Below are 27,623 nucleotides of genomic sequence, written 5' to 3' on the forward strand. Positions count from 1 at the left end.
TAAATATACACACACACACACACACACACACACACACATATATATGTACCTATACACACATACTTATTTAATGCTAGAAATTTTTCTCTCAGCACTGCTTTAGCTGTGTCCGTCAAATCTTGATTTTTTTTTGCATTTTTAGATTACCATTTGAATTTATATATTTTTTTTTTCCAATTTTCATTTGTTTTTGGCTCTTGGGGCAATGTTATCTTTTCAATATGGAAAAAAAAAAGTTCAACCCAAAATAGAAATTTGAAGTGTAAGACAGGATAAAACCAAGAGAGAAGATGGGGACAGGGAGGGAGTAGGAAGGGAATAGTGAAAGGAAGAGATGAGATGTTGCCAAAAGATAGAGGGTCTGCTTGTCCCCTGTCTGGTGGAATGGCCCAAGTATTTACATGGTAATACACACCTTTCTAGATGTACACAGCAGGGCTATGTTTTTGTTAAGAAAAGATGGGGATAGAGAGGGCCTTTCTGGAAGCCTTAGGGACCCAGGTTAGTCCCTCTTCCCCTTCTTGGCCCCCTTCTCTGACCAGGAGAGAAGTATGGAATTTAACATGTGAAGAAGGTTAAGAGAGGGAAGGAATCCACTCAACAAGGTGGGGCAGACCACTGCAAAGGAAACAGCTCAGGACAGAGCTTGGAAGGAACTGAAAATGGAGATACTACTGTTAACAGCTTTTCTGAAGCTGAGAGAGGAGCAGGTAGACCTGGAAATTAGGATTTATTTCTTTTTTTTTAAAAGATTTTATTTATTAATTAGAGAGAAAGATCACAAGTAGGCAGAGCAGCAGGCGGGGCGGGGGCGGGGGGAGCAGGTTCCCCGCTTAACAGAGAGCCTGGGCTCCATCTCAGGACCCTGAGATCATGACCTGAGCCAGAGGCAGAGGTCTGGCTGAGACTGAGCCACCCAGATGCCCCAGAAATTAGGATTTCAATAACCTGTATCCCTCTCCAAAACTGCTCTAGAATAGAAAACGCTACCTCTTCCTCCTATGTACCTCTACCTGCTGTGAGGTAGTTTGGTTTCCTTTTCACTGAGTTAACACATGGGCTCAGAATGGTGGCTATCTTTCCGAGTTTTCAGCACATGGTTCTAAATGGGATCTGATGAGACCCAGCTTCTTGGAGAATTATCTTAAAAAAGCAAAGGAAAGTACCAGTTGGTTAGATGGGAGAAGTAGACACCAAAAGGAAATACAGGGTTACCTAGATTGGCAGAAATGTAGGTTTCCCAAGAGTGGGAAAGGAGACCTTGAAAAAAACAACAAAATATTGCGCTGCTTTTATGTGCCAAGCACGAGTCTAGGACCACACACTCCAAAAGAGGAAACAAACAAAATAAAACAAGGTAGAGGCAGAAAATGCAAATTCTGAGGGGCAGTTGAGGAAGAAGACCGCTGAGGGAACTGAGAAGCCTGAGGTAATGGTCTCTGCCTTATTCCTCCTCTTCCTCTGCGGTGGCATCCTGGTACTGCTGGTACTCAAAGACAAGGTTGTTCACGTTGCTCTCAGCTTCAGTGAATTCCATCTCATCCATGCTCTCATCTATGTACTGGTGCCAGAATGTGGCCCTAAACTGCTCTGAGATGTGCCTGAAGAGCTCCTGTGTGGCTGTGCTATTTGCAATGAAGGTGACTGCCATCTTGAGGCCACAGGGTGGGATGTCACAGACAGCTGTCTTGACATTGTTGGGGATCCATTCCAGGATATAACTACTATTCTTGCTTTGTGCATTGAGCATCTACTTCCCTCATGGACATCTGCCCATGAAAGATAGCAGAGGAGAGGGAGTTGAGGGAAACTGGAAAGGGAGATGAACCATGAGAGACTATGCACTCTGAAAAACAACCAGAGGGTTTTGAAGGGGCGGGGTGGGGGGGGAGGTTGAGGAACCAGGTGGTGGGTAATAGGAAGGGCACGTACTGCACGGAGCACTGGGTGTGATGCCAAAACAATGAACACTATTATGCTGTAAATAAACAAACGAATTAAAAAAAAAAAGAAATTTAAAAATTCAAAAAAAAAAAAAAAAAAGAAAAAGAAAGATAGCAGCTATGGTGAGGTAATGGCCATGGCTGGGGTCACAGGCAGTCGTCATGTTCTTGACATCAAAGACCTGCTGGGTGAGTCTGGGCACAGTGAGGGCCTGATACTGCTGGCTTCCATGGCTGGTCAGAGGGACAGGCGGAACCAGGAATGAAGAAGTGGAAATGTGGGAAGGGCACCATTTGACTACCAGGTTGCAGAGGTCTATATTATCTTTGACTGTATTTTTCTGTATGGCTGTTTGGTGGTTGATCTATTATATTATGTGTGTGTGTGTGTGTGTGTGTATGTCATATCTATATATTTGTATTATATATTTTTATCTTTGTCCATTCTATGATATGTCTCACAGTCTATTGGAGTTATTTCTTTAGCAGTTTAAGTGAAATGTAGAAAACTCATCTCCCTTTATCTCTTTTTATTCTCCCCCATTTATAATTTTTAAAAATATTTCCTTTACATATATTAAAAACCATATCAGAGTTAGAACAGTGTTAGTTGTTTCAACTATCAGTAATTTTAAAAATGAAAGAGAAGGAAAGTCTATTTACCATAATTTTCCTTACTATGTTTCTTAGCAACACATTTTCTTAGTTTTCCTTCATCTGATAATATCTTGAATTTTTCTTCATTGTTGAAGGATATTTTTATTGTGTATAGGACTTTTTTATTGTGTATAGGATTCTAGGTTGACAGAGTTTTGTTGTTGTTGCACTAGAAAAATACTGCACTACTCCCTTCTGCCCTCTATGGTAAAGTATTCTTTTTCTCTAGTCATTTCCAAGGTTGGTCGTTAGTTTTTAAGCTTTCATTATAGTATGTCTTGGCATAGATTTCTTTGGGCTTATCCTGTTTAGGGTTCACTCAACTTCTTGAATATGAAAGTTTATGTTCCTTGTCATATTTGGGAAGTATTTAGCCATGATTTAGTACTTTTCCAGCTTCTGTGAAGCTAGAAAGTCTTCTCTTCCCCTGACACTCTGATAGCCAGAATGTTAAATCTTTTGTTATAGTCCCAGAAATTCCTGATAGTTTGTCTGTCTATCTATATCTATCTATTTATCAATCATCTATTGGTGTGTATATTCTCTTTGTTGTTCAGACTAATTAAAGGGTTAGATAAGAAAAATCCATTAAACACTATCCCCTGTGAGGTGCAAATAAGACTGAAAAAAATATATAATAGAACACAATGTGTCTCTGTAACGAATAATATTTATGTAGTCATAATGAGATAAATTCTGTTATGGAATATAAGCTTTTATGATAACTAATATTCAAAAGACAGCAAGCTTAATTGTTGTTACTGAATATAAGGTAGATATTACCAACTTTGCAATAAAAATAATGTACTGGTGGCAGAAACTGGATGATAGAGTGATAAGAGGTGGAAAAATGATAACACTATCATCTGGCAAAGTAAGGAATCGAAAAATCAAATCTGAGAATGATGGAATAAAAAAATGAGTTTTAGCTGTTACCTATTTCACAGTAACTGTGTAAGATATGACTTAGGTGCTCATTAAACTGTATTTTTAGTAATAAAAAAAAACAGCTAATCCAAGTTTCTAGCTGCAGCTTGCCACAACTGAGTTATAGCCAGTAAATGTAGAAAAATGTAATATATACTATATATTCACTTCTCAAAATCATATCATGTTTTAATTTTCTGCATTTTTCATGCTTTTCTAATATAGCTTTATTTTCTCTGGAATTGCTTATTATCTTTTATCTTTTCTTTTTGAAAGATAAAGTATTTCCCTTCCTCCTCGTATCTTTATTATTTTCAGCATCTTATTTAATCATTCTGTTTCTTAGTATTTGTTGCATTCTTCTTCCTTACACCTGCTGAACTTCTTACTCTGATTTGAACACTTTACATCATACGTGGACTGTGCCTTTCCTGGATAGCTTTTAAAATTTTTTTCCAGAAAATTCTACTGTTATTTGTTCTGACATTCTATGCTTTTGTAAAATCTGCAAGATTTTCTGAACTTGTGAGTAAGAAGAAGTGAATATTTGTGTCAGCTTTGCCATCTGAAACCAGAGGCCCATGTTAGTATTATAAATTTTACATGATTCAAATTAATTCCAAACACCAGGCCAGGAAATATATCACAGAAGCAATAAAGTATATGTGATCCATTCATGCATCCTAAGATTTGAATCTCATTTTTATTCCCCTTTAAAAAGTTGACAAATATTTTATATTTATATATTTATAAAATATAGTATATAAGATTTAGTGTATATCGCCCCAAATCTGAATTGTATAGTCATTAGAAAACAACTTGCAAAGGTTAGGCGGAACAAAATGGTGTCCTCATTTAGGGGAATTGTTAGTAACATATCTCTTCTTTACAGTTGCTAATCTTAAAATGCCTCTTATCTCTAATGATCCTTCAAGGCTGGCAGGGAGTGAAAGTGATGGTGGTGAAGATACATCCACATGTAAATGTTAGATTGATTAACTTGTCAGTGTTTGAACCGCATAAAAATGTTGAGATCAGGCTCTGTATTTTATTAGCTAATGTAAGTTTTCAGTGTTACTGCTAAATTAAAATGCTAAGATCTCTTAGATTTTATCTTATTGTTTGCCCCTTTATTAATAGAAGAGATGACTGTGCACGCCAGTAAGATTTGTGTAGGCCTATATTAGAAATGCTTAGTAGTAACAGTAAGTTAATTTAAAACTTGGTGCTAATAATTTTACACTTGTGTAGTCTTCCCAAAATTGTACGCGTCCTCTGCTATCAATCCAGCAAGATTTCAAACATTGTGAGATTTGTATGATTCAGCTCAGCACTTAGCAGACCGCTTTGCTCAAAATAAGTATAATACTAAACCTGAATACGTGATTGATTTTTGGATTATTGAATTCAGATCTGTGGTTGTAGTATAGTATGGAAAAAACCTTTTGAGGTAATTAACCTGGGCTTTATTTTAGAGAAAGGATATTCAAACCATTTTGGGGTGAGCAGATGGCAGCTTTTGGGTTTATGTGTCTGGAAGAGACATAATGTCAGAGCCTATTGTGTAGAGAACACAGAATTCTAAGCCAAAACTGAAAATTACAGTGGCAGAGTCAGTAGCAAAAGGGATAGATGAGAAAAAAATGGCTTAACACTCTTATTGCTTCCTGATATTATTTCCACAACTAGAAATTCCTCTTATAGTTGTGAATTTAGCAAGATGTAAGATATACATGTTCAGCCTTTCTTTTAAACATGGCATTTTTTTCTTCACGAGAAATAAATTACTGATCACACCCAGATTTGAAAGTAATTCTGCTTTATTTTAGATACCTTAGATGTTCACCCAAAATTGGAAAAGTTTCAGTGAGAAATGGGCCATCTGAATCATCTACCTGGAATTCTTATAATCTGTAAGAAGGGCAATTAAAATTCTTGATAATTAAATACTTAATATTCACCTAGCTGCTTAGTTTTAGGTCAGCTTTATATATTCCTATCTAAGAAATTTGCTTTCTAGTTTTCTGAAATTCAGGAAAGCTCTCTACTATTATATACTTAATCCAAAAATATAAGCATAATTTTAGACTCTTCTGCCCAATTTAATATATTCCACCACCAAAATAACCCTGGAATCCATTCAGTTCTGTGTTCATTTATTGTCAGTGTCCTCAACTAGACTGCAGTCATTATAGCCGTATTTACCCTGTCTCTTCTTCTCCATTCTCCAGTATATGCCCCTTTTAAAATACAGATCTGAGTATGTCATTTCTCTCTTAAAATCTTCCAACAGCTTCCAACAGGCCTTTAAATAAATGCCCCCAAAATTCCAACAATCTAACCTTTAGCTGCCTTTCCAGTCTCATATGCACAAAGCTACTATTTGCTGAGTTCATGCCAGCCACTTTGGCTTTCTGTTTGAGCAGACGATGCTTTCTGCTGTTTAACTGCTTCTGCGCATACTGTCCCATCTTCCTGGAATCTACCCTTTCTCTTTAACTTATCTAAATGGTAGTCCTCCTTCACATCTCAGTATGAATATTGCTATGCCAATAAACATTTCCTAATACATGTAAATAAGCAAATTATACATTTCCCTAGCACTTTGAAAATCTACTCTCAACATTTTGCTCCTAACAGTTTCTCAATAGTTAGTAAATACTGGTGCAGTTTTCCTTCACTGCTAAATGTTGAGAGTAAACTGCATAAGGAAAGGAACTATTTTGTTAACCATGTCTGCATCTGAAGCATGATATTGTCTGGTAGGTAGCAGCATGCAATAACTATTCATTAGCCTAGTGACAGATAAAGTAATTTAGAATTTAATATAAGTTTTATATACCTACAATATTTTCTTCCCAGTTTATTTGCATCCCTTACCATGCTGAGCTTGGTCAGGGTAGTAGAGGAAGAAAAGGGAGAAGGTTGGATGTAAAGACTGGATGAAGAACTTCAGAGTGGGAAAGCAATGAGAAGGTAAGAGAGAAACACTGATATTGGAGAAAATCTTCTTTAAACATAACAAAACAAGATCCAGAAGGCTTTTCCATCTTTTTTCCTTTCAACACAAACTTTGCCATAAAGTTTAATATTACTATTTGATGCTAATTTGCGTATTGTCTCCGTATCTTTATTCCTATTGACTTTTGGCATTTATGTTGGTCATTAACACTTCCTCTGCAAAGTGACCATGGGAAGGGAGGCAATTTGCTTCCTGTTGACAGAGTTTGTAACATGATTGATGGGGGCAGAAGGTGAAACTATGTGGTAAAATGAGTTTTTTGCATTATCTGTGTATTTCATATATCAATGCCAGTATTTCTCAAACTGCAGGTCAAGACTCCAGAGGGAAGGGTTACAATATAATTTAAGGGGTTTCATATATGGTAACTGTTTGGAAGTGGAAATTGTGGGCTATCCTGAGAATACGAGTCTTCTTTTTTCCCCTCAGCTCTCCGTATTTCCTTCTTCCTAATCTATTACAATTTCTTTTAACAAAATCCTGCCAATTAGAGGATAAAAAAATGTTTAAGTCATACTAGTCATAGTGTAAACCATTTAAAACAAACATTACAGAGTGTTAAAATCCCTGGTCTTGCTTGCAGTGCTGCTTGCAGAACCTTGCATAGTGCCTTAAAATCAATTGATATCTTTAGGTTGATTTGCTTTCCATTTATTCACAGGAAGATGACTGTTTTATGAAAGAAAATAATAAAGATGTGGAAGAGATAGTCACTACTTATTTTATTAAATACTGGTTACGTTAGAGAAGAAAAAAATGAAAACTGAAAAAAATATTTTTACTCGATGAAGATGTTTTGAGTTTCTGATATAGTATTAAACCCAGGATTAACCATATTTCCCAGGGTAAGTTTACATTTTATGTTTGATCTCAGCCCTCAGTTTTGCTATTGTGTTCCATTTTTCTATTTCCTTTTGCATCATCTCTCTATTTTATCTAAGAAAAAGTCCTTTTTCTGTGGACCATGAAGATTTCTATTACTTCTCTGAAATTTTATTATCTAATTAACACTCACGTTGAGTCAAACAACTTTGGTTGAATACTGAACCCATGTGAACATTTTTCAGTACATAAACATGGAAAATAATCGAAGAAAATATGAATCATTTTCATTATCTAAATATTGCCAAAAGAAATAAAAATTATGATGATAAAATTTTGTGAGAATTGTTTGTTATAGGTGATGTTATTTTTATTTTTATTTTTTTTAATTTGACAGAGATCGCAAGTAGACAGAGGCAGGCAGAGAGAGAGAGAGAAGCAGGCTCGCCGCCGGGCAGAGAGCCCAATGCGGGACTCGATCCCAGGACCCTGAGATCATGACCTGAGCCGAAGGCAGCGGCTTAACCCACTGAGCCACCCAGGCGCCCCAAGGTGATGTTATTTTTAACTGACAGTCTGACTTAAGAGTATCACAGGTAGATAAGCTGATACCTATAGTAATATATTCTATTTTCTTATTATGCATCATTAAAATGAAATTAAAGGAATTCTTAAAACTCCTGTTAGTTATCCTTCTAAAAATGTTTCAGTATTTTTGTATCAACATCTAAGGGCAAGTTTTGACTGCAAGTGATAGACATCCTATTCAAACTCTCTAAAGCATGAGAGAGGATTCATTGGCCAATAAAACTGAATTGCTAAGGTGACCACCAGTTGGAAACTGTGATGAGCACCAGGAATCTCTCAGTTTACGTGTTGGTATCATGTGATTTCTCACACATTGCTTTCTTCACAAAGCCAAAACCATGGCATGTGATAACACTTTCTCACATCCTTATAGATTTGCAAGAAAGAAAAGTAAAAACTTTCCTTTTCCAAATCTTGGGAAGAAAGTCTTGCTAACATGACCTGAATTAATATCCATGGCCCGAGATAACAGGAAGTGGTTGCATTATGATTAGCCCTGCTTGCATTTCCTGCCTTTTCCCAGGTAATCAGAAAAAGAGTTTAGTACAGAATGGGGAAATTACTGTGAGTTCAGGAAGTTGTCCCAGTATGCATCTACAAAATTTTCATATGCACTTAAATAATCCAAATTATATAACACACATGCAACACACACACACACACACACACACACACACACACACACATTAGGAAGCCAAAAGCTCTGAAAAATACTGTGTGCATTAAAATCTTATGACACAGGATTGTCCGAAGTCATTCAGTGGTATATTTAATCACTGTTTATTAAATTAAGATTTTTCTTAAACTTAAGATTTTAGGTAGTTAAAATATAATGCAAATAAAATATAATTTAGGTAGTTAAAATATAATGCATTAGTTTCTGGAGTAGAAGCCAGTGATTCATTACAAAAAACACCTGGTGCTCATCATAACAAGTGCCCTCTTTACTACCCATCACCCATCTAGCCCATCCTCCACCCACCTCCCTCCATCAACCTTCAATTTATTCTGTGTCATTAGGAGTCTCTTATGGCTTATGTCCCTCTCTCCTTTTTTTCTTTTCCCCCTTCCCATATGTTGTTCATCTGGTTTCTTTCTTAAATTCTACATATGAGTGAAATCATATGTATTTCTCTTTTTCTGACTGACTTATTTCACTTAGCATAGTATCCTGTAGCTCCATCCACGTTGTGGCAAATGGCAAGGTTTCATTCTTTTTGATGGCTGAGCAATATTCCATTGTGTATACACACACACACACACACACACACACACACACACACCACATCTTCTTTATCAATTTGTCAGTCAGTGGACATTTGGGCTCTCTCCATAGTTTGGCTATTGTTGATAATGCTGCTGTAAACATCAGGGTGCATGTGCCCCTTCAAATCGCTATGTTTGTATGCTTCAGTAAATACCTAGTATTGCCATTGCTGGATCATAGGGTAGTTCTGTTTTTAACATTTTGAGGAGCCTCCATACTATTTCCCAGAGTTTGCATTCCCACCAGCAGTGCAAAAGGGTTCTCCTTTCTCTGCATCTTTGCCAACACTGGTTGTTTTTTGTGTTGTTAAATTTAGCTATCCTGATAGGTGTGAGATGGTATCTCATTGTGGTTTAGTTTGTATTTCCCTGATGATGAGTGATGTTGAGCATCTTTTCATCTGCCTCTTACCATCCAGATGTCTTCTTTGGAAAAGTGTCTGTACATGTTTTCTGCCGGTTCCTTAACTGGGTTATTTGTTTTTTGGGTGTTGAGTTTGATAAGTTCTTTGTAGATTTTGGATGCTAACCCTTTCTCCAATATATCATTTGCAGATATCTTCTCCCATTCCATAGGCTGCCTTTTAGTTTTGTTGATTGTTTTCTTTGCCGTGCAGAAGTTGTTTTTGTTTTTTTTTTTTAATCTTGATGAACTCAATAGTTCATTTTTGAATAAACTACTAGTTCATTCCTTAGACCAGTAGTTCATTTTTGCTTTTGTTTTCCTTGCCTGTAGTGATGTGTCTACCAAGAAGTTGCTATGGCTGGGATCAAAGAGGTTGCTGCCTGTGTTTTCTAGGATTTTGATGGTTTCCTGTCTCACATTAAGGTCTTTCATCTGTTTTGAATTTATTTTCATATATGGTGTAAGAAGGGGGACCAGTTTCATTCTTCTGCGTGTTGCTATCTAGTTTTCACAGCAACATTTGTGAAGAGACTATCTTTTCTCCTTTGGATATTCTTTCCTCTTTGTTGAAGATTAGTTGACCATACAATGGTGTGTCCATTTCTGGGTTCTCTATTCTGTTCCACTGATCTTTGTGTCTGTTTTTGTGCCAGTACCATACTGTCTTGATGACTACAGCTTTGTAATATGGCTTGAAATCTGGAATCATGATGCCTTCAGTTTTGTTTTTTCTTTTTCAGAATTGCTTTGGCTATCAAGGTTCTTTTCTGGTTTCATACACATTTTAGGATGGATTGTTAGCTTTGTGAAAAATGCTGGTGGTATTTTGATGGGGTGAACTAAGATGTTTTAAAGAAGGAGCCCACTACTGGCTTTTAAATATAGGCACTGATATATTTCAGGTAAGTAAATATATTTGTAAGCTGAGCAAAGGAAGTATCAAAGAACATAATTTATTTTTATAAAATATTTTTAAGAATCTATATGTAAGACAAAAAAATTCAGAAAAATTCTTCATGCAACATCAGAAATATATTTACTTCATATTTATTTCAACACATTCATTAGACAAATATGAAATACAGAGGGGAAAAATCCCTTGTAGCTTAAAAATACAGAGATTGTCATATAACAATCCAAGTAAGATTTTTAAGATTTTTAAGATTTTAAAACCAATAAACTGTGGAATATCTTTAATAGAATTACAGTGTCAAACCATACAATAAGAGAGAAAGGTCTGTAGGATATATCATCATTAAAGATCTATCACATTGCTTAGAGAGACCAGTATTGACTGGTCATCATAATAAATGATTCAAATGAGTTTTTTTTAATATGTTAGCATATGTAATCTTGTTTTTAGACTTATTTCTGAGGTCCTAAAGGATGATTTGCTTTATTTGTAAATGCTTCCATTATTTCATTTAATCATAATATGATTGTGAGTACAACACTTCTTCCCTGGATAAGAATCATTATGGGCATAAGGAAGCTGCTGAGAAATAATTCTTAACATCAAGTATAGATATCTTAAAGTGTAAAAAAGAAATTATCAGAGTCTTTGTTAATACAGATAACAGAGCATTTAGAACAACCCACTCAATGTAAATAATTAAAAATTCCTAAGAAAAAATATCTTGGCAAACTTCAGCTTTGGGTCAAGATGGAATGACAGAGATTGGATTTATCCTTCTGTCTGAAGAATAAAAACAAAATCTATACAGGATGGTTTTCAAGACACTGGACATCAGGCAATTAAGATGAAGATAATCTTTGAGAGAGATTTCAGTTTACAACACAGGGAAGGGGAAATTAGGTGGAGTTCAGTAGACATAATGAGGCTTTGGAACTGAGTGTTCAATGAAACCAAGGCAGCTATAGTTCACAGAATAGATTTTTGGAGAGAAAGGAGTAGCACAGAGAGAAAACTCCAGAGATTTCCTCCATTCAGAGGATCCTCCATCAAAAATTCAGCTGATTACCAATCAGCACATGTGTGTGAGGATGCAAGGCTGGGGAAATAACCTTCCAGATGTAATGATGCTCAGTGCTCACGTAAGGCCAGGGATCGTGTTTACTAAACACGCGGGAAAATCTCAATTGTAATGGAGCTTTGGGCAGATTACAGAGAATCTTCCCTCAGTAACAAAGAACAAATGACACTAGACTGATCACTGCACTGTTCTCATAAAACAAATGTTACAAGAAAGACCAGAAAAGGTAACATTGTTTCCAAGTAATTTAACTGGTTTCCAGAAAAATAATACTTAAGATTTTTAAGTATTAATAATAAGTATAATATTTACAGGGACAAAAAAATTTTTAGCATCCAACAAGTTAAAATTTACAATAAAAATTTACCAGGTTTTTTTTTTTTAAAAAGCAGGAAAATGAGATTTATACTGGCAAGATAAATCTATAAGCAAAACTGATTCAGGGCTCAAAGACTTTTAAAAAGTTACTAAAAGATACTCCATATGATCAAATTTAAGTGGATATATAGAAGATATAAAAATGACCCAGATATAACTTCTGAAAATGAAAACTATAGTGTGTGAGGTGAAAACTACATGGGATGGGATCAATGGCAGATAACCCTTGGCAGAAGGAAAAAATTAGTGAAATCGAAGATACAGTGATAAAAACTATTCAAAATGAAACCCAGAAGAAAAAGGGAAAAAGCACAAGCTCTGTTAACTTAGAATTCTATACCTATAAAAAATTTCTTTCAAAACAAGGCTAAATAAAGACTTTGTTAGCGTACAAAAGTAGAAAGCATCTGTAAACTGCATACCTACACTATAAAATAGATTAAAGGAATTTCTTTAGCCAGAAAGAAAATACCACGTGGAAATAGGAATCCCCAAAAAGACATGAAGTTCATAGGAAATGGTAACTAGATAAGTAAATACTTAAGATTTGTTTCATATTACTTAATTCTCTAAAAAATAAGTAACTGTTTAAACAAAAATGATAACAATGTAGTATGAGGTGTATGATATATATAAAATTGAAATGGAAAACAATAGCATATATTGAGAGAGGAAAATTGAACTATACTGTTCTAAGGTTCTTATGCTTTCCACGTAGTGGTAGTAGGTGAAAAAAGATTGTGAAAACTTAGACATGTGTCCTGTAAGTCCCGAAGCACCTATTTGAAATGACAGAGTTATAGTTAAAAAGCCCACAATGGTGATAAAATGATAGAAATATTCATTAATCTAAAAAACTGTGGTAAGAGGAAAATAGAAACAAGAAAAAGATGGGAAAAATAAGAAATAAATTGCAAGATAATAGATTTGAAGCTAACCATATTAGTAAAAGATTAAGTTTAAATGATGTAGAAATTCAAATAAAATACAGAGATTGTCAAAGCTATAAAAGGAAAGAAAAAAGATCTATAGAAAAAGGAAGGAAAGGAAAAAGTGTTAGATCTATATAAGGAAAGAAGAAACATCTCAAATCAAAGACTTCAGTATCTACAATGAGAAAAAAAGAACCCAAAAATGGACCCCACAACTATATGGTCAACTAGTTTTCAACAAAGCAGGAAAGAATATCCAATGGGGGGAAAAAAAAAACAACAACAAAACAGTCTCAGATAAAAAGCAAACCTGCAGGTTGCCTGTGGAAACAAATTTCAAACATAAATATAGATAGAAGTAAGTTAAAAGTAAAAGAATGGAAGAATTTATACCATCCTAACACTTTATAAAACAAAATCTGAGTCATCATCTTAATATCAGACAAAATAACATTTAGAGCAAAATATCTTAATGAGAGATAAATAAGTTTATTTTGTAGTGATAAAGAGGTCAATTTACTGAGACTTATGTACCTAGTAACAGAGCTTGAAAACACATAAGGTAAGAACTGCTAAAACCACAAGAAAAAATAGACTAACCCACAATTATAGTAACAGATCCTCTCAATAACTGATAGAACAGAAAAAAGAAAGATTATGAAGAAAGTAGATTTGAACATCGTTGTCAATTGACATCATGCCATTGGCATTTATGAAATGCTCTACCCAAAACCAAGCATTCTTTTCATGTACTCAAAAAACAAACATTTGCCAAAATAGACTGCATTGGACCATAAAACAAATCACAAGAAATTGAAGGGATCTAAGTCATCAAGTGTATATATATTACTGACCACAGTGGAGTTAAGTTAGAAATCATAGGATGCTCTCTGGAAAAATCCTCCAAAATTTAGAAATTCAGTAATATCCTTCTAAATAACATGAGTCAAAGAAAAAAAAAATCTTTTGAATTGATAAAGAAAATGTATCAGTTTTGTGTAATGGTACTAAAGCAGCATGAAGGGGAAATTTACAGCACCAAAAGCCTATACAAGAAAGAAGAAAGATCTCAAATCAATGACTTCAGTATCCACCATAAGAAAAAAAGAGCAAAATAAAACCGAAGTAATTGGGAAAAGAAATAGTCAAGACCAGAGCAGAAATCAATGAGAATAAGTGCAAGATGGCAGAATAAATAGACCCAACCTTGTTCTCCTACACAGACATAGACTTAGCAATATATGACCAAAATATCTTTATGGGAACTCCAGGAACCACTTAAGTTGTAATAACCCAAGCAGGTAAAAAAAAAATTAGAAACAGCAACATTGAAATGAATGGGAAGAATTATTTAACTTTACTCCCAATTGCCCCACTCCCAAGCCAGCACAGGTTAGTGTCATTAGAGAGAACTCCAGCTCATGCCTTCTCCCTAGGGGGAATCAGACAAGTGGAGCATGTGTCCAATGTGCAAGATTTTTAGAGGGCTGCCTGGGAGACTTGTTTCTTTCTCATCTGAGTTGAAGCACTGGCTTAGCTGGAACCAGCATAATTTGCATGGGGGCCACTAAAAGTAAGGGAAAATGGGAGTAGCTTGATCTTTTACTGGAGGACTTGAGGTGGCACAGAGGCCAATGTGATTTGGTGTTATTGGGAAAATGCACCCAACTCATGGCTTCTTTGGGGGAAGGGAGGAGGGAGGAACTTTCATCTGGATTTACAGAGGGCTGCCTGAGAAACTGGTTTCTCTCTGGCCTCACTTGGAACCCTGACCGGGAATCAGGATACTTGGATGCCTCAGGGTTGCTGAGAACAAAAGGGAGCTGAACAGTTTACTACTGTAACACCTTTGAACTTGCAGTATTGCACAGTCACCAGAGGGAGCAAGAGATTATGAGCTCCTGAAAAAGAAACTAGCAAATCTCTAATTGGGAAATTTGTAAGCTTACAGACACCATATCCCCACCCCATAAAAGGTTTCAGAGGCCCCCTAGTATCTATAGCTGGGTTAATTGGTGAAAGTCTTCCCCCATTGAAAGCCAGCCAAAAGGACTGACAGAAATACTGTTGTTGTTGTTTTTTTTCAAATGCAAAAACTCGGAAAAAAAAATCACAGGGACACAAAGAAACATAGAAACATTGTCCTGTCAAGGGAACAAAATAAACCTAAGGAAATGGAGATCTATGAGTTACCTGACAAAGAATTCAAATTGTCTTATGGGAAGTCAGTGATCTACAAAAGAACACAGATAAACAAACAAAATCAAGAAAATACATGAACAAAATGAGGACACCAACAAAGAGAAAGTATAGAGAAGAATCAACAAATTCAATAACTGAATTGGAAAATTCACCAGAGGAACTTTAATATTGAATTTGATTAAACAGAAGAAAATAGTGAACTCAATGACAGGCAATTTGAAATTATTGAGTCAGAAAAAAATATATAGAAAAGTGAAGAAAGCTTAAGACACTCAAAAAACACCATTAAGCAATCAATATATGCTTATGGGAGTTTGAAAAAGAAAAGGGTGGTGGGGTAGAATATTTGAAGAAATAATGGCTGAAAATTTTCAAGTCTAAGGAAAGAAGTGGACAGCTAAGTTCAGGAAGCTCAAAGAATTCCAGCTAGGATGAATCCAAAGAGGCCCACACCAAAATACACATTGTAATTAAACTGTCAAAGAGAAAATCTTGAATCAGAAAGAGAAAAGCAACTTGTCATGGACAGGGGAATCCCCATAAGATTATCAGTATATTTTTTATCAGAAACCTTCAGGCTGGAAGGGAAGGGATGACACAGAGCACCAAAAGATGGAAAAACCTGCCAACCAAGAACACTACCTGGTAAAAATGTCCTTCAAAGATGAAAGAGAAGTAAAAAGATAAAACAAAAGCTGAGGGAGTTCAACACCATTAGGTCTGTCCTATAAGAAATGCTAAAGGAATCCTGCAAGTTGAAAGGATGTCATACAGAAACATGAAGCCATGAGAGAATATACAGCTTGCTGGTAAAGGTAAATATATAAGAAACTACAGATTACTATAATACTGTATTGGTATAAAGTAAAGCACTTTTACATTTGGACAGAATTTGAAACAAAAGCATTAAAAATAACTATAGCTGCAAAATCGTGTTAATAAATTCACAATATGTGACTTGTGACATCACTAATATAAAGTGGGGGTGGGATTTATAGAAGTATCTTTTTATATATGATTGAAGTTGTTATCAGGTTAAAATAGATTGTTATAACTTAAAAGATGTTTTATGTAAGTCCCATGTTTATATAACCATAAGGAAAATACCAACAGAAGATACATGAAAGAAAATGTGACAGGAATCAAAGTATGTCAGCACACACACATGAAATCAATGAAACTCACATATCTCCCACAGGAAGTATTCGTTGAAACACTTTGAAGAAGTGTGAGGCATTTTCCAGCATAAACTGATTGCTTTGAGAGTTTATTTAAGAAGAGTTTTAGGGGCACCTGTGTGGCTCAGTCACTAAGTGTTTGCCTTTGGATCAGGTCATGATCCTAGGGTTCTGGGATCAAGCCCCACATCAGGCTGCATGCTCAGCAGGAAGCCTCCTTCTCCCTTTCTCACTTCCCCTGCTTGTATTCCTGCTCTTGCTGTCTCTCTCTCTCTGTCAAATAAATAAATAAAATTAAAAAAAAAAAACGAGTTTTAAGTACATCCCAAAATTGAGAGGAAGGTACAGAAATTTCCCGTATACCATTTGCTCCCACAAATATACATACAGCTTCCCATATTATCAACATCCCCCCACCCACAGTGGTACATTTGTTAAAATTAATGAACCTACATTGAAACATCATTATCACCCACAGTTCATAGTTTACATTAGAGTTCACACTTGGTGTTGTACATTCTACAAATATATTATACCAATGTATTTATATAACACAAGTGTATAGTAACATGTGTCCATAATTATAGCATCATACAGACTATTTTCACTACCCTAAAAATCCTATTCATCACTCTGACCCCAAACCCAGCTACCATTGATCTTTTTACAGTCTCTATAGTTTTGACTTCAGAATGTTGCATAGTTGGAATCATACAGTCTTTAGCCTTTTCAGATTGGCATATTTCACTTAGTAATATACATTTAAATGTCCTTCATAGCTTGTTAGGTTATTTCTTTTTAGCACTGAATTATATTCCATTGTCTGAATGTTTACTTATCCATTCACTGGCTGATGGACATTTTGGTTGCCTCCAACTTTTGGCAATTATGAATAAAGCTATTGTAAACACCCATGTGCAGATTTTTGTGTGATAATAAGTTTCCAGCTCCTATTGGTAAATGCCAATGAGCATGACTACTGGATCATATGCAAAGAGTATGTTTTGTTTTGTAGGAAATTGCCAGCCTGTCTTTCAAAGTGACCATACTGCTTTGCATTCCCATCAGCAATTGTATGAGTGTTCATGTTACACCACACGCTATCCAGCATTTGGTGTTGCCAGTGTTTTGAATTTTACCCATTCTAAGAGATGTGTAATAGTATCTCATTGTTTTAATTTGCATTTCTCTGATGATAATGTGGAACATCTTTTCACAGATGCTTATTCAGCATCTGTATATATCTTCTTTGGTGAGATGTATTTAAGGTAATTGGCCACATTAAGTCGATTATAAGATGTATCTAATCTTTTCATTAAGAAATTTTTAATAAAAACATAAAAATCTTAACATGAATACTTTTTATAACATTACAGATAATGTTAGTCAATTGGATATACTTTATGGCTGTTTTAAATGTTTTCTAATATAGTTAATAGAAATATATTTACATATTTTAATTTTTATTAATCTTGAAATTAATTTTGTGCTTTCAGTTACAAAAATTATTATAGCTCATAATTAAACAATGTAATTTTGGATGCTAGAAAAATCTGAATGTTGTACTTTAGAATTTTGTGCACCTTAACACATGAATTATATGATGATACATTGGGCATGTTTCTTCTGGCAATTAAAAGCACTTCATTAGAAATAAAGCAGGGGGCATGGGGAAGGTGAAAATTGATTATGAATTTCCCTTGGTTTCTAAGATATAAAGAGCTAACAACTGTTTCATGAACGTACATAAATAAAAAGATCTTTAATATATGATATGCCTAATAGAGTGTCTACAAAAGAGAATAGCTTTTTGGTGATTGAAAGTACTCTTTAAATATGTCACAAGAAATTTTTAATAGGCAATAATAATTTTTCCTGTTGGTAACTTACATAGAACTGGTAACTTTAATTCATAATAACTATAACATTTGCTATCTAATCAATATTTAAACTTTATTTTAACAGAAATGCTAAGTTTGATGATCTAAACTAATCTAGCCTTGTTTCTATTTGAAAAATATTGAATAAGTTGTATGACTAGAAGAGTCAAATTTGTTTTTCTCTTAATAGTGATACATTCATATTTTCTAGAAAGTGAAAAAAAAGGTAAAATTACTTGAAGGATCTGGATGCTGTTTTAAGAGAAAAATTATTTCCTGGATGTTAGAAAGTTCATTAGGTAAATGTGTTGCCCTAGAACTGAGGTCTCATGTATGAGAGGAAGTTAGTTATTGCAGGCTACTACTACCTCTAACTATGGAAGAAAGGGCAATATTTACCATGTATCTCTACTCCTTAGCAAATGTTTATATTTTCCTACTTCAACTCCTATCTGAGCACTCATCTCTGTAGTTTTCATTTTCCAATATGCCAGAATCAATGTGGCTTAGGTGTCATTGTTACCAAATATGGACTCTATACTACTATTAAATATTTAGAAAAAAAAGTAATTATTCACTACTTTAGTATGACCCCTGACTTTCCAAACAATATTCTCTTTTTTACACAAAAATGTCTTTTTCTTCATATAGTAATCTTAAAGTTCTACCTGTGTGATATGTAAATATATACAGGTCTTTCCCTTTTAAAAACATCAAATTGAGGTATATTTTATAGCATACATCTAGTTAAGTGTATAGCTCAATGAACTTTTTACAAAGTGAACACACTTGTGTAGCCATTAATCAAGTCAACATATAGAAAACTATCCAACATTCCAGGAGCCTTTCTTATGTCCCTTTCAGTCATTGCCTCCATCTCTCCAACGAAAGTTGCTACTATGCTGACTTCCACTTTCACAGTTTAATTTGGCCAGCTTAAATTTATGTGAATAAGACCACACAGAGTGCATTCTTTTCTCTGACTTCTGTCATTCAGCATTTTGTCTGAAAGACCTTCCATGGTGTCACACATATGTGTGAGGAAATTTGATATGTTTACCACTTTTTGGAAATTTTAAATAATGCCGTATTTACCTATTTTGCTTGCATAAATATCATTTTGGGGGATGATTCCTAAGCGTAGAATTGCTAAGAGGTCATAGGATATATGGATATATATACCCATATCATAGGATATATGGATATATAGATATCGATGTAGATATGGATACACACACACACACATACATATACTTGTTCAGCTTTAATAGACACTGTGAAAGGGGCGCCTGGGTGCCTCAGTCAGTTAATCCTCTGCCTTTGGGTCAGGTCATGATCCCAGGGTCCTGTGATCCAAGGAGCCTCCTTGCTCAGTGGGGAGCCTGCTTCTCCCACTCCCCCTGCTCGTGAATGCACTCTCTCTATATCAAATAAAGAAATAAATAAAATTTTAAAAAATAGATCTAGTGGTGGGAATTAAGGAGGGCATGTATTGCATGGAGCACTGGGTGTGATCCATAAACAATGAATCTTGGAACAGTAAAAAAATAAAATAAAGTTAAAAAAAAAACAGATTGCCAAGTAGTTTTTAAGACGGTTTTACATGTGTATGAGTATAAGAGCATACAAGTTCTGTATCTGCTTGCCACCACTTTGTGTGGCCAAACTATTTATTCAACATTAAATGTGTAGTATCTTTTGTAGTTTGTGTTTGCATGCTCCTATGACTCATGATATTGTTTACCCCATTATTTCATTGTTGATCACTTAGATAAATGCATTATCTTAAGTGAAATGCCTATTCAAGTCTCTTGTACATTTAGAAATTTATCTGCCATTTTCCCATTAATTTGCAGGAATTTTCATATGGATGTGGGTACTTTGCCTAATCAATTATATCTATCTTTTTCTAGTTTTGTGTTTTCTAAAATTGTTAGAATGAAGAAAGAACTGAGGGATCAAGGCACTGCATTATCTGCATCGATGGTTTTGAAACTTTACTACACATTGGAGACACATGGAAAGCTTTAAAATCCCTAATTCCTGTGCTGTACCCCCAAACTGACTAATTCAGAATCTCTTTTTTGGGGCCTAGGAATTAGTATATTTTAACTGGTAGAGTTAGCGATAGAGATAGAGCAGTTAGAGAAAATCAGTAAAGGAAGGACAATATGGGAGCAAATTCAGTGCATATCAGTTTGAGCTAGACTATAGGCTGCACAGAGCAGGAATGATGAGTTTCACTGAAAGAAGAGCTGTAGCTTATAGAACTTTGAGTCCAGAATAAAGATTTCGATTTAATTCAACAAATAGTGGGATACAACAAATTTTGGGAGGAGTTAATATGATTCATCAATACATTGAGAGTATTAAAGTGGCAGTGGGATAGGAGTAGATTGAAATGGGAGAAAGAAGAGCCAATTTTCAAACTTATACTTGTGGTCTGGATTCTGTAACTACTAATCATCAGAGACTGCATGGTGAATTTTGTGTGTGTGTAGGGTTTTTCAGGCAAGAGCATATAAAGCTATCATCATATTTTGAAAGGAATCAGAAACTCTCCAAAAGCCACAGATAACTAAATTAGAGAAGGAAATCAATTAATGGTTATTACACTTAAGAGTCATTGAACATCCAAACCGTGTTTGTGATAGTTGACATGGAAAAGAGATGACCGATGGTAAAGATGTTTGTGGGTGGACTAAGTGGTTGTTAGAGGATGGGTCAGTGTGTGTGTGTGTGTCTGTGTCTGTGTCTGTGTTTACTGACAGAATGAGAAACAGAGGCAGAGAGGGATTAATGGGGGGGAGAGAAAGAGGGAGAGAGAGGAGTCGGGAGAGTATATAAAAAAAATATAGCTTGAGGGGTGCCTGGGTGGCTCAGTGGGTTAAGCCTCTCCCTTCAGCTCAGGTCATGATCTCAGGGTCCTGGGATGGAGCCCGCACTGGGCTCTCTGCTCAGCAGGGAGCCTGATTCCCTCTCTCTGCCTGCCTCTCTGCCTACTTGTGATCTCTCTCTCTCTGTGTGTCAAATAAATGAATCTTTAAAAAATATGTTATATATAAATATATATATAGCTTGAACTAAAAAACAAGAGAACAAGGAGAATGGACATGTGATTGAGAGGAAAATGATCAACATGAATGAGCAGTGGAAAAGGTATTAATTTAAGCCTTTAAACACTGACTTTGGCAATTAGATGATAGAACTGAATTTCTAAGTAATTTTTTTAAGTTATCAGAAAAGTCAACCATCAATCCAGGCTCTTTATGTTTTTCCCATAAACATTCAATGGGTATGACAGGTAGAAGACTAATTTCCTAATTTTCATCTAGTCATCTGTTCTTCGCCTGTAAAAACACATCTTTTTATTTTCTGCTTGGTGTTCTACACATTAAATAAACTTTAAAATATGTATTGAAAACAGAGTAAGGTCCTTTAACCTTAGATTTCAAAGAAAGAATTATTCTAAGTGATAAAAACATATACTTAGAAGTTTAGATTTAGATAGAACTGTCGTAAGAGCTTAGGAATTCATTTTAATTACGAAGGGATAAATTTTTAAAACTTCAGTTTTCTAACATAAGGTATACTACACAAGGATCTGACAGATGAGCTAAATCTTACCACTGCTTCACAAAGAAGAGTAGGGTGAGTGAAACAATAAGTACTTAATGAGAAAAAAATGGGCAGGGTCTATCTTCAACCATATAACATATGTGTAGGGCCAGAATGATGACATTAGATGCCCTTGGGTTAAATAAGAAAACAGTGAGAGAAATGATAGATTTGGTTTTTGGCAGATTGAATTCATAAGAGAAAACCATGTTCAATTTATACCAATAAAATAAATTGAGGGTTGCTTAAAAGCAGTTTCTGCAAATGGTTATCATTTCAAACAGAGAGTGAGTCATCATAAAGTCTATCTGTGCTTATTATCTTGCCACTTGATAGATTGATTTCTCAACTCCAGTAAGCACCTCAGCCTTTCATGATAAAATTAAATTTTGCATTCAAGATTTGGCAACCTTGTAACTTCCATAAAGGTATAGGTATTAAGTAGCGTTTAGTTTTCTTTTTTCTACCCTCCCCGCAAGCTTTTTTTTTTTTTTTTACTTGTTATGCAATCAGAAATTTCTTAGGCATTATTGGAATCAGTGAAATTTATAAATTCTAGTCTGCCTCACTATTGTTGGTAAATTTTTTTCCAGCAGACCTCAGCAACCTAGGAGCAAGCTCAAAAACAGTGGATACTTACTGGGATTTTGGCAGAGGAGTTTGGGGAAAAGTCTAAGATTGCAGGGAAAGATATTGATGTGATTATTTGAAGTAATAGGTAATGGGATCTGAGCTAGATCGGAAGACAGTGGGATGATGCCACCAAATGGGAAAGTTGTAGAGGACGTGGCCATCTCAAATATGTTACAGAAAATTGAATGGGAATAATTAAAACAAGAGTATGAAAATCTGATATTTGTACTTAAATTATAACATCTTTCATAAAGTAGATGCTCAATAACTATTTTTTCTGGTACCCTTTGTTTCCTCCTCATTCAAAGGATAAAGAGAATTTGATGTGTAATATTATCTAACTTCTTTGACTTATAAAAATAGAAAATATATTATTATTTAAAATGATTCCTTAGGGATGTCTGGGTGGTTCAGTCAGGTAAGCATCCGCCTTCAGCTCAGGTCATGATCCAGGGGTCCTGGGATCAAGTCCCGCATCAGGCTCCTTGCTCATCAGGGAGCCTGATTCTCCCTCTGCCTGCTGCTCCCCCTGCTTGTGCTTGCACTCTCTCTCTGTCTCACTGATGAATAAATAAATAAAATCTTTTAAAAAATGATTTCTTATGTTAAATAAAAATAGAGATACAATGTCTATGACATGTTAGGAAAGGAATATAAATAGAAGAAAGTGACTTTTAAATGACTAAGAAATAGTATTTTTACTTTAATATTCATTTTTAAAGTCTCCTTTACGGTAATAATTATAGCATTCACATTTTTTTGCAATGTACTGATTAAGCACAGTTGGAATTAGAACATATGAAGTACTAAACTACCCTAAAAGAAATAATATCACACCATTACCAGTTTGGTATTCTATGTATATTAAGTAACCCAAGGTGTTAAAATTACAGATTCTAAATTTAAAAATTATAAAATTGTAGACATTCAAATTACCTTTATTATCTTTTTATGGAAAATATATTTAAAGATAGTATAAAAATCTACCTGATATACAAGAGTATAAAAATATGCACTACAGTAAATTAACTATGATCTTGACTCTTCCTGCTTGACAAATCCTCTTTTGGAAGCTTTTGTTATAAAAGTTGTACTAAGAGACTAATATATAATTAAAACTGTTTTTAGATGTCAAGATAAAAACATTTAGAAAGGAAAGATTAATTCATGATAAATTATACTGCCTGATATGATCCAATTAAATCTGGGTCTAAATCTATAGTTAGCTTTGTTTAAAATGACTTAAATTTCCTTGTTGGTATCTTTATTTCCCTTTACCTACTCATGATGTGGTGCTCTCATTTTAATAAAGGAAAGGGAGGAACAGATATTAAACAAATGGATGTGAAGAGAAATTTGCCTTACTATTTATTTCTCTTGTTGGCAAGTATGTTGAAATTTATTCATGAGTTTTGTTGGATAGAAATAGATTGAAATTTGTGGCAAAGCGAAATACGTTCAAACTTAAATGGAGTGTCTGACTGAAATTAAAGCCTATACAAATATAGAATTCATAGTAATTACTATGCCTTTTAACCTTAACCTTTGCTCATAAAAGAAATAAAATAGTTCCGACCCCCAAGAAGCTTACATCTAGAAGAACAGACAGACAAGCAAATGTGTGTACAATAAAGTGACGTTCAAGATGTATGAAGCTTAAGAATGTTTTCCTCAGGCAGGAGAACTTCAAGAAAAAAACTTACCTCAAGGGAAAGCTGCATAAGGAAGATAATAAATACTTCAGTGGAAACTAGTGGCCAAGTTGGGTTTAGTCTGTTTGATTTGGTAAATTTTATAAATCTAAATTGTCAGAATCTTAGCAAATACTGTGACTTGTCATTCTTCAGTAGTCTCCACTAAGCCTCATCCCCTGTCAACATCATTTTTGATGCTGAATACGTGTTGGCTGCTTGTGAAAATACAATGGCTCTTTTTACAGAATTGTAATTAATTATGGATTAACTATTTCCTCTTATTTACTGATGAACAAGATTTTTTTTTTTAACAAGTGATACTGCTACTAACTAAATATATTTCAGGCAATGTAAATGATTATGCATTCCCAGAAAAAATAATGAAAAGTACCTATTGCAGCTGCAATCTACTCGTCCTCTTAAAGAAACCCATGCATGGCAACACTGTGTTTAAGATTAAGACTATCAGTTTGTGATTTAACGCAAATATCTCAGGAATTTTAGTGATTTTAGGAGCCTACCACCATCTTCGAAAGGAACAGGATATCTACATTAAAACAAGAACAGCTACAAAGAACGAACCTTGGTTAAGTAAAATATTGGGGACTGCTTCTAGCCTGTGCAGTGCTGCCAGGTGCTGAGCTTGATAAAGAGGTTAGTTTGTGTTTGGAGCACAATCTATACTGCTGGCAGTGTGGGTTAGAGAGCATAGAGATCTGGAGGGGAACCGGATGAATTATGGGTTGCACAGAGCTTGCAGTTTTGTTTTTTAATTTCATGGGGAAGCTATTCAACATTGAAAAATTGTCATTTAAAATGTTTTTAAACCAAGAAATGAGCAATCAATTCTGTAAGATTAAGAATAAAGTGAAGCATATTTTTTATCAGTAGAAAAAACTGAAACCTGAACGTACAGAAATATACTTAAATATGCAGGGATTGATAGAAACATTCATTTAATACCTAACACATGATAACTTGAAAGAAGTATGCAAAAAAAATTACATATAATTAAGTTCAAAGTTTAAAGATGCTGACAGTGGTATCTCTAGTCCATGTCTGCTAACAGAAACTCTCACTGAAGGAGCGAAGCTAGTGAAAGGTAATTAATCTTCAAGAGTGAAAGTGTTGTAATAGCAATTGTCTCTTTTTGAGACATATAATCGAATTTCAAGAATCATAGAATCATCTACTTTTAAAGGTGAAAACAACATGTGTGAATTTATGATTTTCCTTAGCATCAATTTATTTTTTTAATGAAGAGTCTCAAACTATTAATCTAGGTAAGAAGTCTATAATATTGGATCAAAATCTGTCCTGAGACAGGTTGACTAAATAGCTCATGATCCTGCAGTTAGTGACAAAGAGTGCAAATAGTTTGTATAAACAAAGGCTTCATGAGCATATTCTTTTCACTTTCTTTTCGTTTTGATGCTACCACCTTAAAATATTTTTTCATGAATTATTCAAAGTTTATAGTATTACTTTGAGTCAGACAGGACTAATATGCCCTTCACTGATAAAGTTTCAAAGAAAGTCCTTCTCTCCCAGGAGGAATGTAGGGAAGGAAAGTTTCATTCACTATTCAGCACAGTGCACAAGGCCAGGTATTGTGATGTGTGATAGCTTTATATTGCTATATAAAGTAGGAAGGTTTCTTGGACTTTGGTGTTTTCCATCTATGGAATAAATGATGGTCAGGAACAAGACTGGGATGTCCACTCTCACCACTGTTGTTCAACATAATACTGGAAGTCCTAGCCCCAGCAATAAGACAACACAAAGAAATAAAAGGCATCTAAGGGGGCAAGAAAGAAGTCAAAATTTCACTATTTGCAGATGACATGATACTCTATAGAAAACCCAGAAGACTCCACCAAAACAAATATTTTTTTTTTTCTAAGAACAAATTGTGCTGAGTTGGTGAATGAACAGTGTTCAGGATATAAAACAATGTTCAGACTATTTAGAGAGGATGTTTTTGGAGGGCCTTCTTGTGAAGGCATTCATGCTAAGATTTGAAAGATATGATGGAGAAGTTGGCAGGTGTAAACAACTGAACATGACTTATATGAAGCCATTTGAGGAATAAAAAAGATGTTGTCTAAAGTATCGCTCTTGTAGATCAGTTAAGAACAATGACACACAGTTCTCAGGTTTAGTAATAGGAAGGGTATAAGTTAATTTGACAAAAGCAGTTTCCATTGAGTGGTAGAGAACTCAATTCAAATTGCTGAGGATTGAGTAAGGAATGAAGGCTGATGGTAGTGAAAAGAAAGCCATGAACATAGTCAATATCAGGAACAATTTATGTGGCCAATTTCATGTTACTGGATGATGGAAATAATTGAAAACACCAGTTGTAAAATGTTTACTTTTTTAAAGATCTATTTATTTATTTGAGAGAATGTGTGTGAGCTAGGGGAGGTTCAGAGGGAGAGGGGGAGAATCTCAAGCAAACTCCTCCCCAAATATGGAGCCTAATGCAGGGCTTGATCTCATGACCCCAAGATCGTGACCTGAGCTGAAATCAAGAGTCAGACGCTTAACTGACTGAGCCACCCAAGTGCCCTACCAGTTGTAAGTTAATAACATTATTTCATTGTAAATTATAATGAGAATATTACGTAATCACTAAAAGTGATGAGAGAGAAGATGATTTAATGATATATGAAAAAGCCCATTAAGTTTTCCAGAGGAGTTAAGGTTGGTGGAGTGGTAGGGGGATCCTAGGCTTGCTTCATTCCTGGAACACAGCTTAATCAACATCAAATCATTTTGAACAACTAGGAAATCAATCTGAGGATTGAGAAAACAATCTGCACAATTAGGGAGAGAATACATGTCAGATGTGAGGTTTGGAGACATAAATTGGGGGAGAGAAAAGCTGCAGTGCCACGGAGGGGTGGGATCCCTTTTTGTAGAAAGAAGTCAGGGAGAGAGAGTGTGAGAGAGAGCAGCATGTAGGGTTGATGTAAGGTGCTATGGTGTGGGGATCCCCTTCGTCACACCAGAGAAAACATTCCCCTTCCTGGAGTACATTTGGAAGAGGGTATATTGCCTCTCCAGTACAAAAGACCTGTTGGATGGCATCGAGCAGCCATTCAACAGCAGGGAGCAGAGGCATGTGCAGAGGGCCGATAACCTGGTCACAGCTTTTAGCTGTGTTTCAACATAGACTCTGGGAACTTGTGCAGGTGTGTAGCTGCATTTCTGGAACAGAAAGGTACTGGGCAGTCTTTCTTCCAAGGGAGGGGAGAGGGTCCCAGCCTTGCAGGATACTTTAGATTTGTTGCTTTGAATCCAGCTGCCATCAGAGATTAAAAACACAAGAGAACTGTGGTGCTAGGCATGTTGACAGCCAGTCACAGACAGGTTGAAGACAGGGATCTGAGGAAATCCTGGAACACAGAAGAGGATATTATTCACTTTTCTGTGAGAATCTCCTGAATAGTGGTGGCTGCAAGTTCCCCTCCCTGGGAA

At 35.2% G+C, this 27,623-nt stretch overlaps 1 protein-coding gene and 2 long non-coding RNA genes across 7 annotated transcripts in view; 2 read left to right on the plus strand and 1 right to left on the minus strand.

Moving 5' to 3' along the window:
* The window catches only part of LOC123951628, a 59,869-nt gene extending 52,481 nt beyond the window's left edge, over positions 1-7,388 (plus strand). For all 5 annotated transcript variants that reach the window (XR_006820486.1, XR_006820484.1, XR_006820487.1 and 2 more), the window contains 2 exons: positions 6,390-6,503; positions 7,211-7,388. This is a non-coding gene — a long non-coding RNA (uncharacterized LOC123951628). The remainder of the gene's footprint in view (positions 1-6,389; positions 6,504-7,210) is intronic.
* On the minus strand, positions 913-1,774 carry LOC123951627 (tubulin beta chain-like). The gene has a single exon (XM_046020415.1). The coding sequence runs from the start codon at positions 1,748-1,750 to the stop codon at positions 1,445-1,447; it is 306 nt and encodes a 101-aa protein (XP_045876371.1). The 5' UTR covers positions 1,751-1,774; the 3' UTR covers positions 913-1,444.
* Positions 7,389-10,367: 2,979 nt separating the features above from the next.
* On the plus strand, positions 10,368-15,873 carry LOC123952221. Its single transcript, XR_006820579.1, has 2 exons — positions 10,368-10,533; positions 15,052-15,873. It is a non-coding gene; the product is annotated as an uncharacterized LOC123952221 (long non-coding RNA).
* The last annotated feature ends 11,750 nt before the right edge of the window (positions 15,874-27,623 follow it).

The sequence above is a fragment of the Meles meles genome, chromosome 10 (genome assembly GCF_922984935.1).
Source record: "Meles meles chromosome 10, mMelMel3.1 paternal haplotype, whole genome shotgun sequence".
NCBI classification, from domain to species: domain Eukaryota; kingdom Metazoa; phylum Chordata; class Mammalia; order Carnivora; family Mustelidae; genus Meles; species Meles meles.

What these genes read in the sequence shown, in the direction of transcription:
- LOC123951627 (XM_046020415.1), bottom strand. Translation starts at nt 1,750, where the DNA reads ATGCTCAATGCACAAAGCAAGAATAGTAGTTATATCCTGGAATGGATC.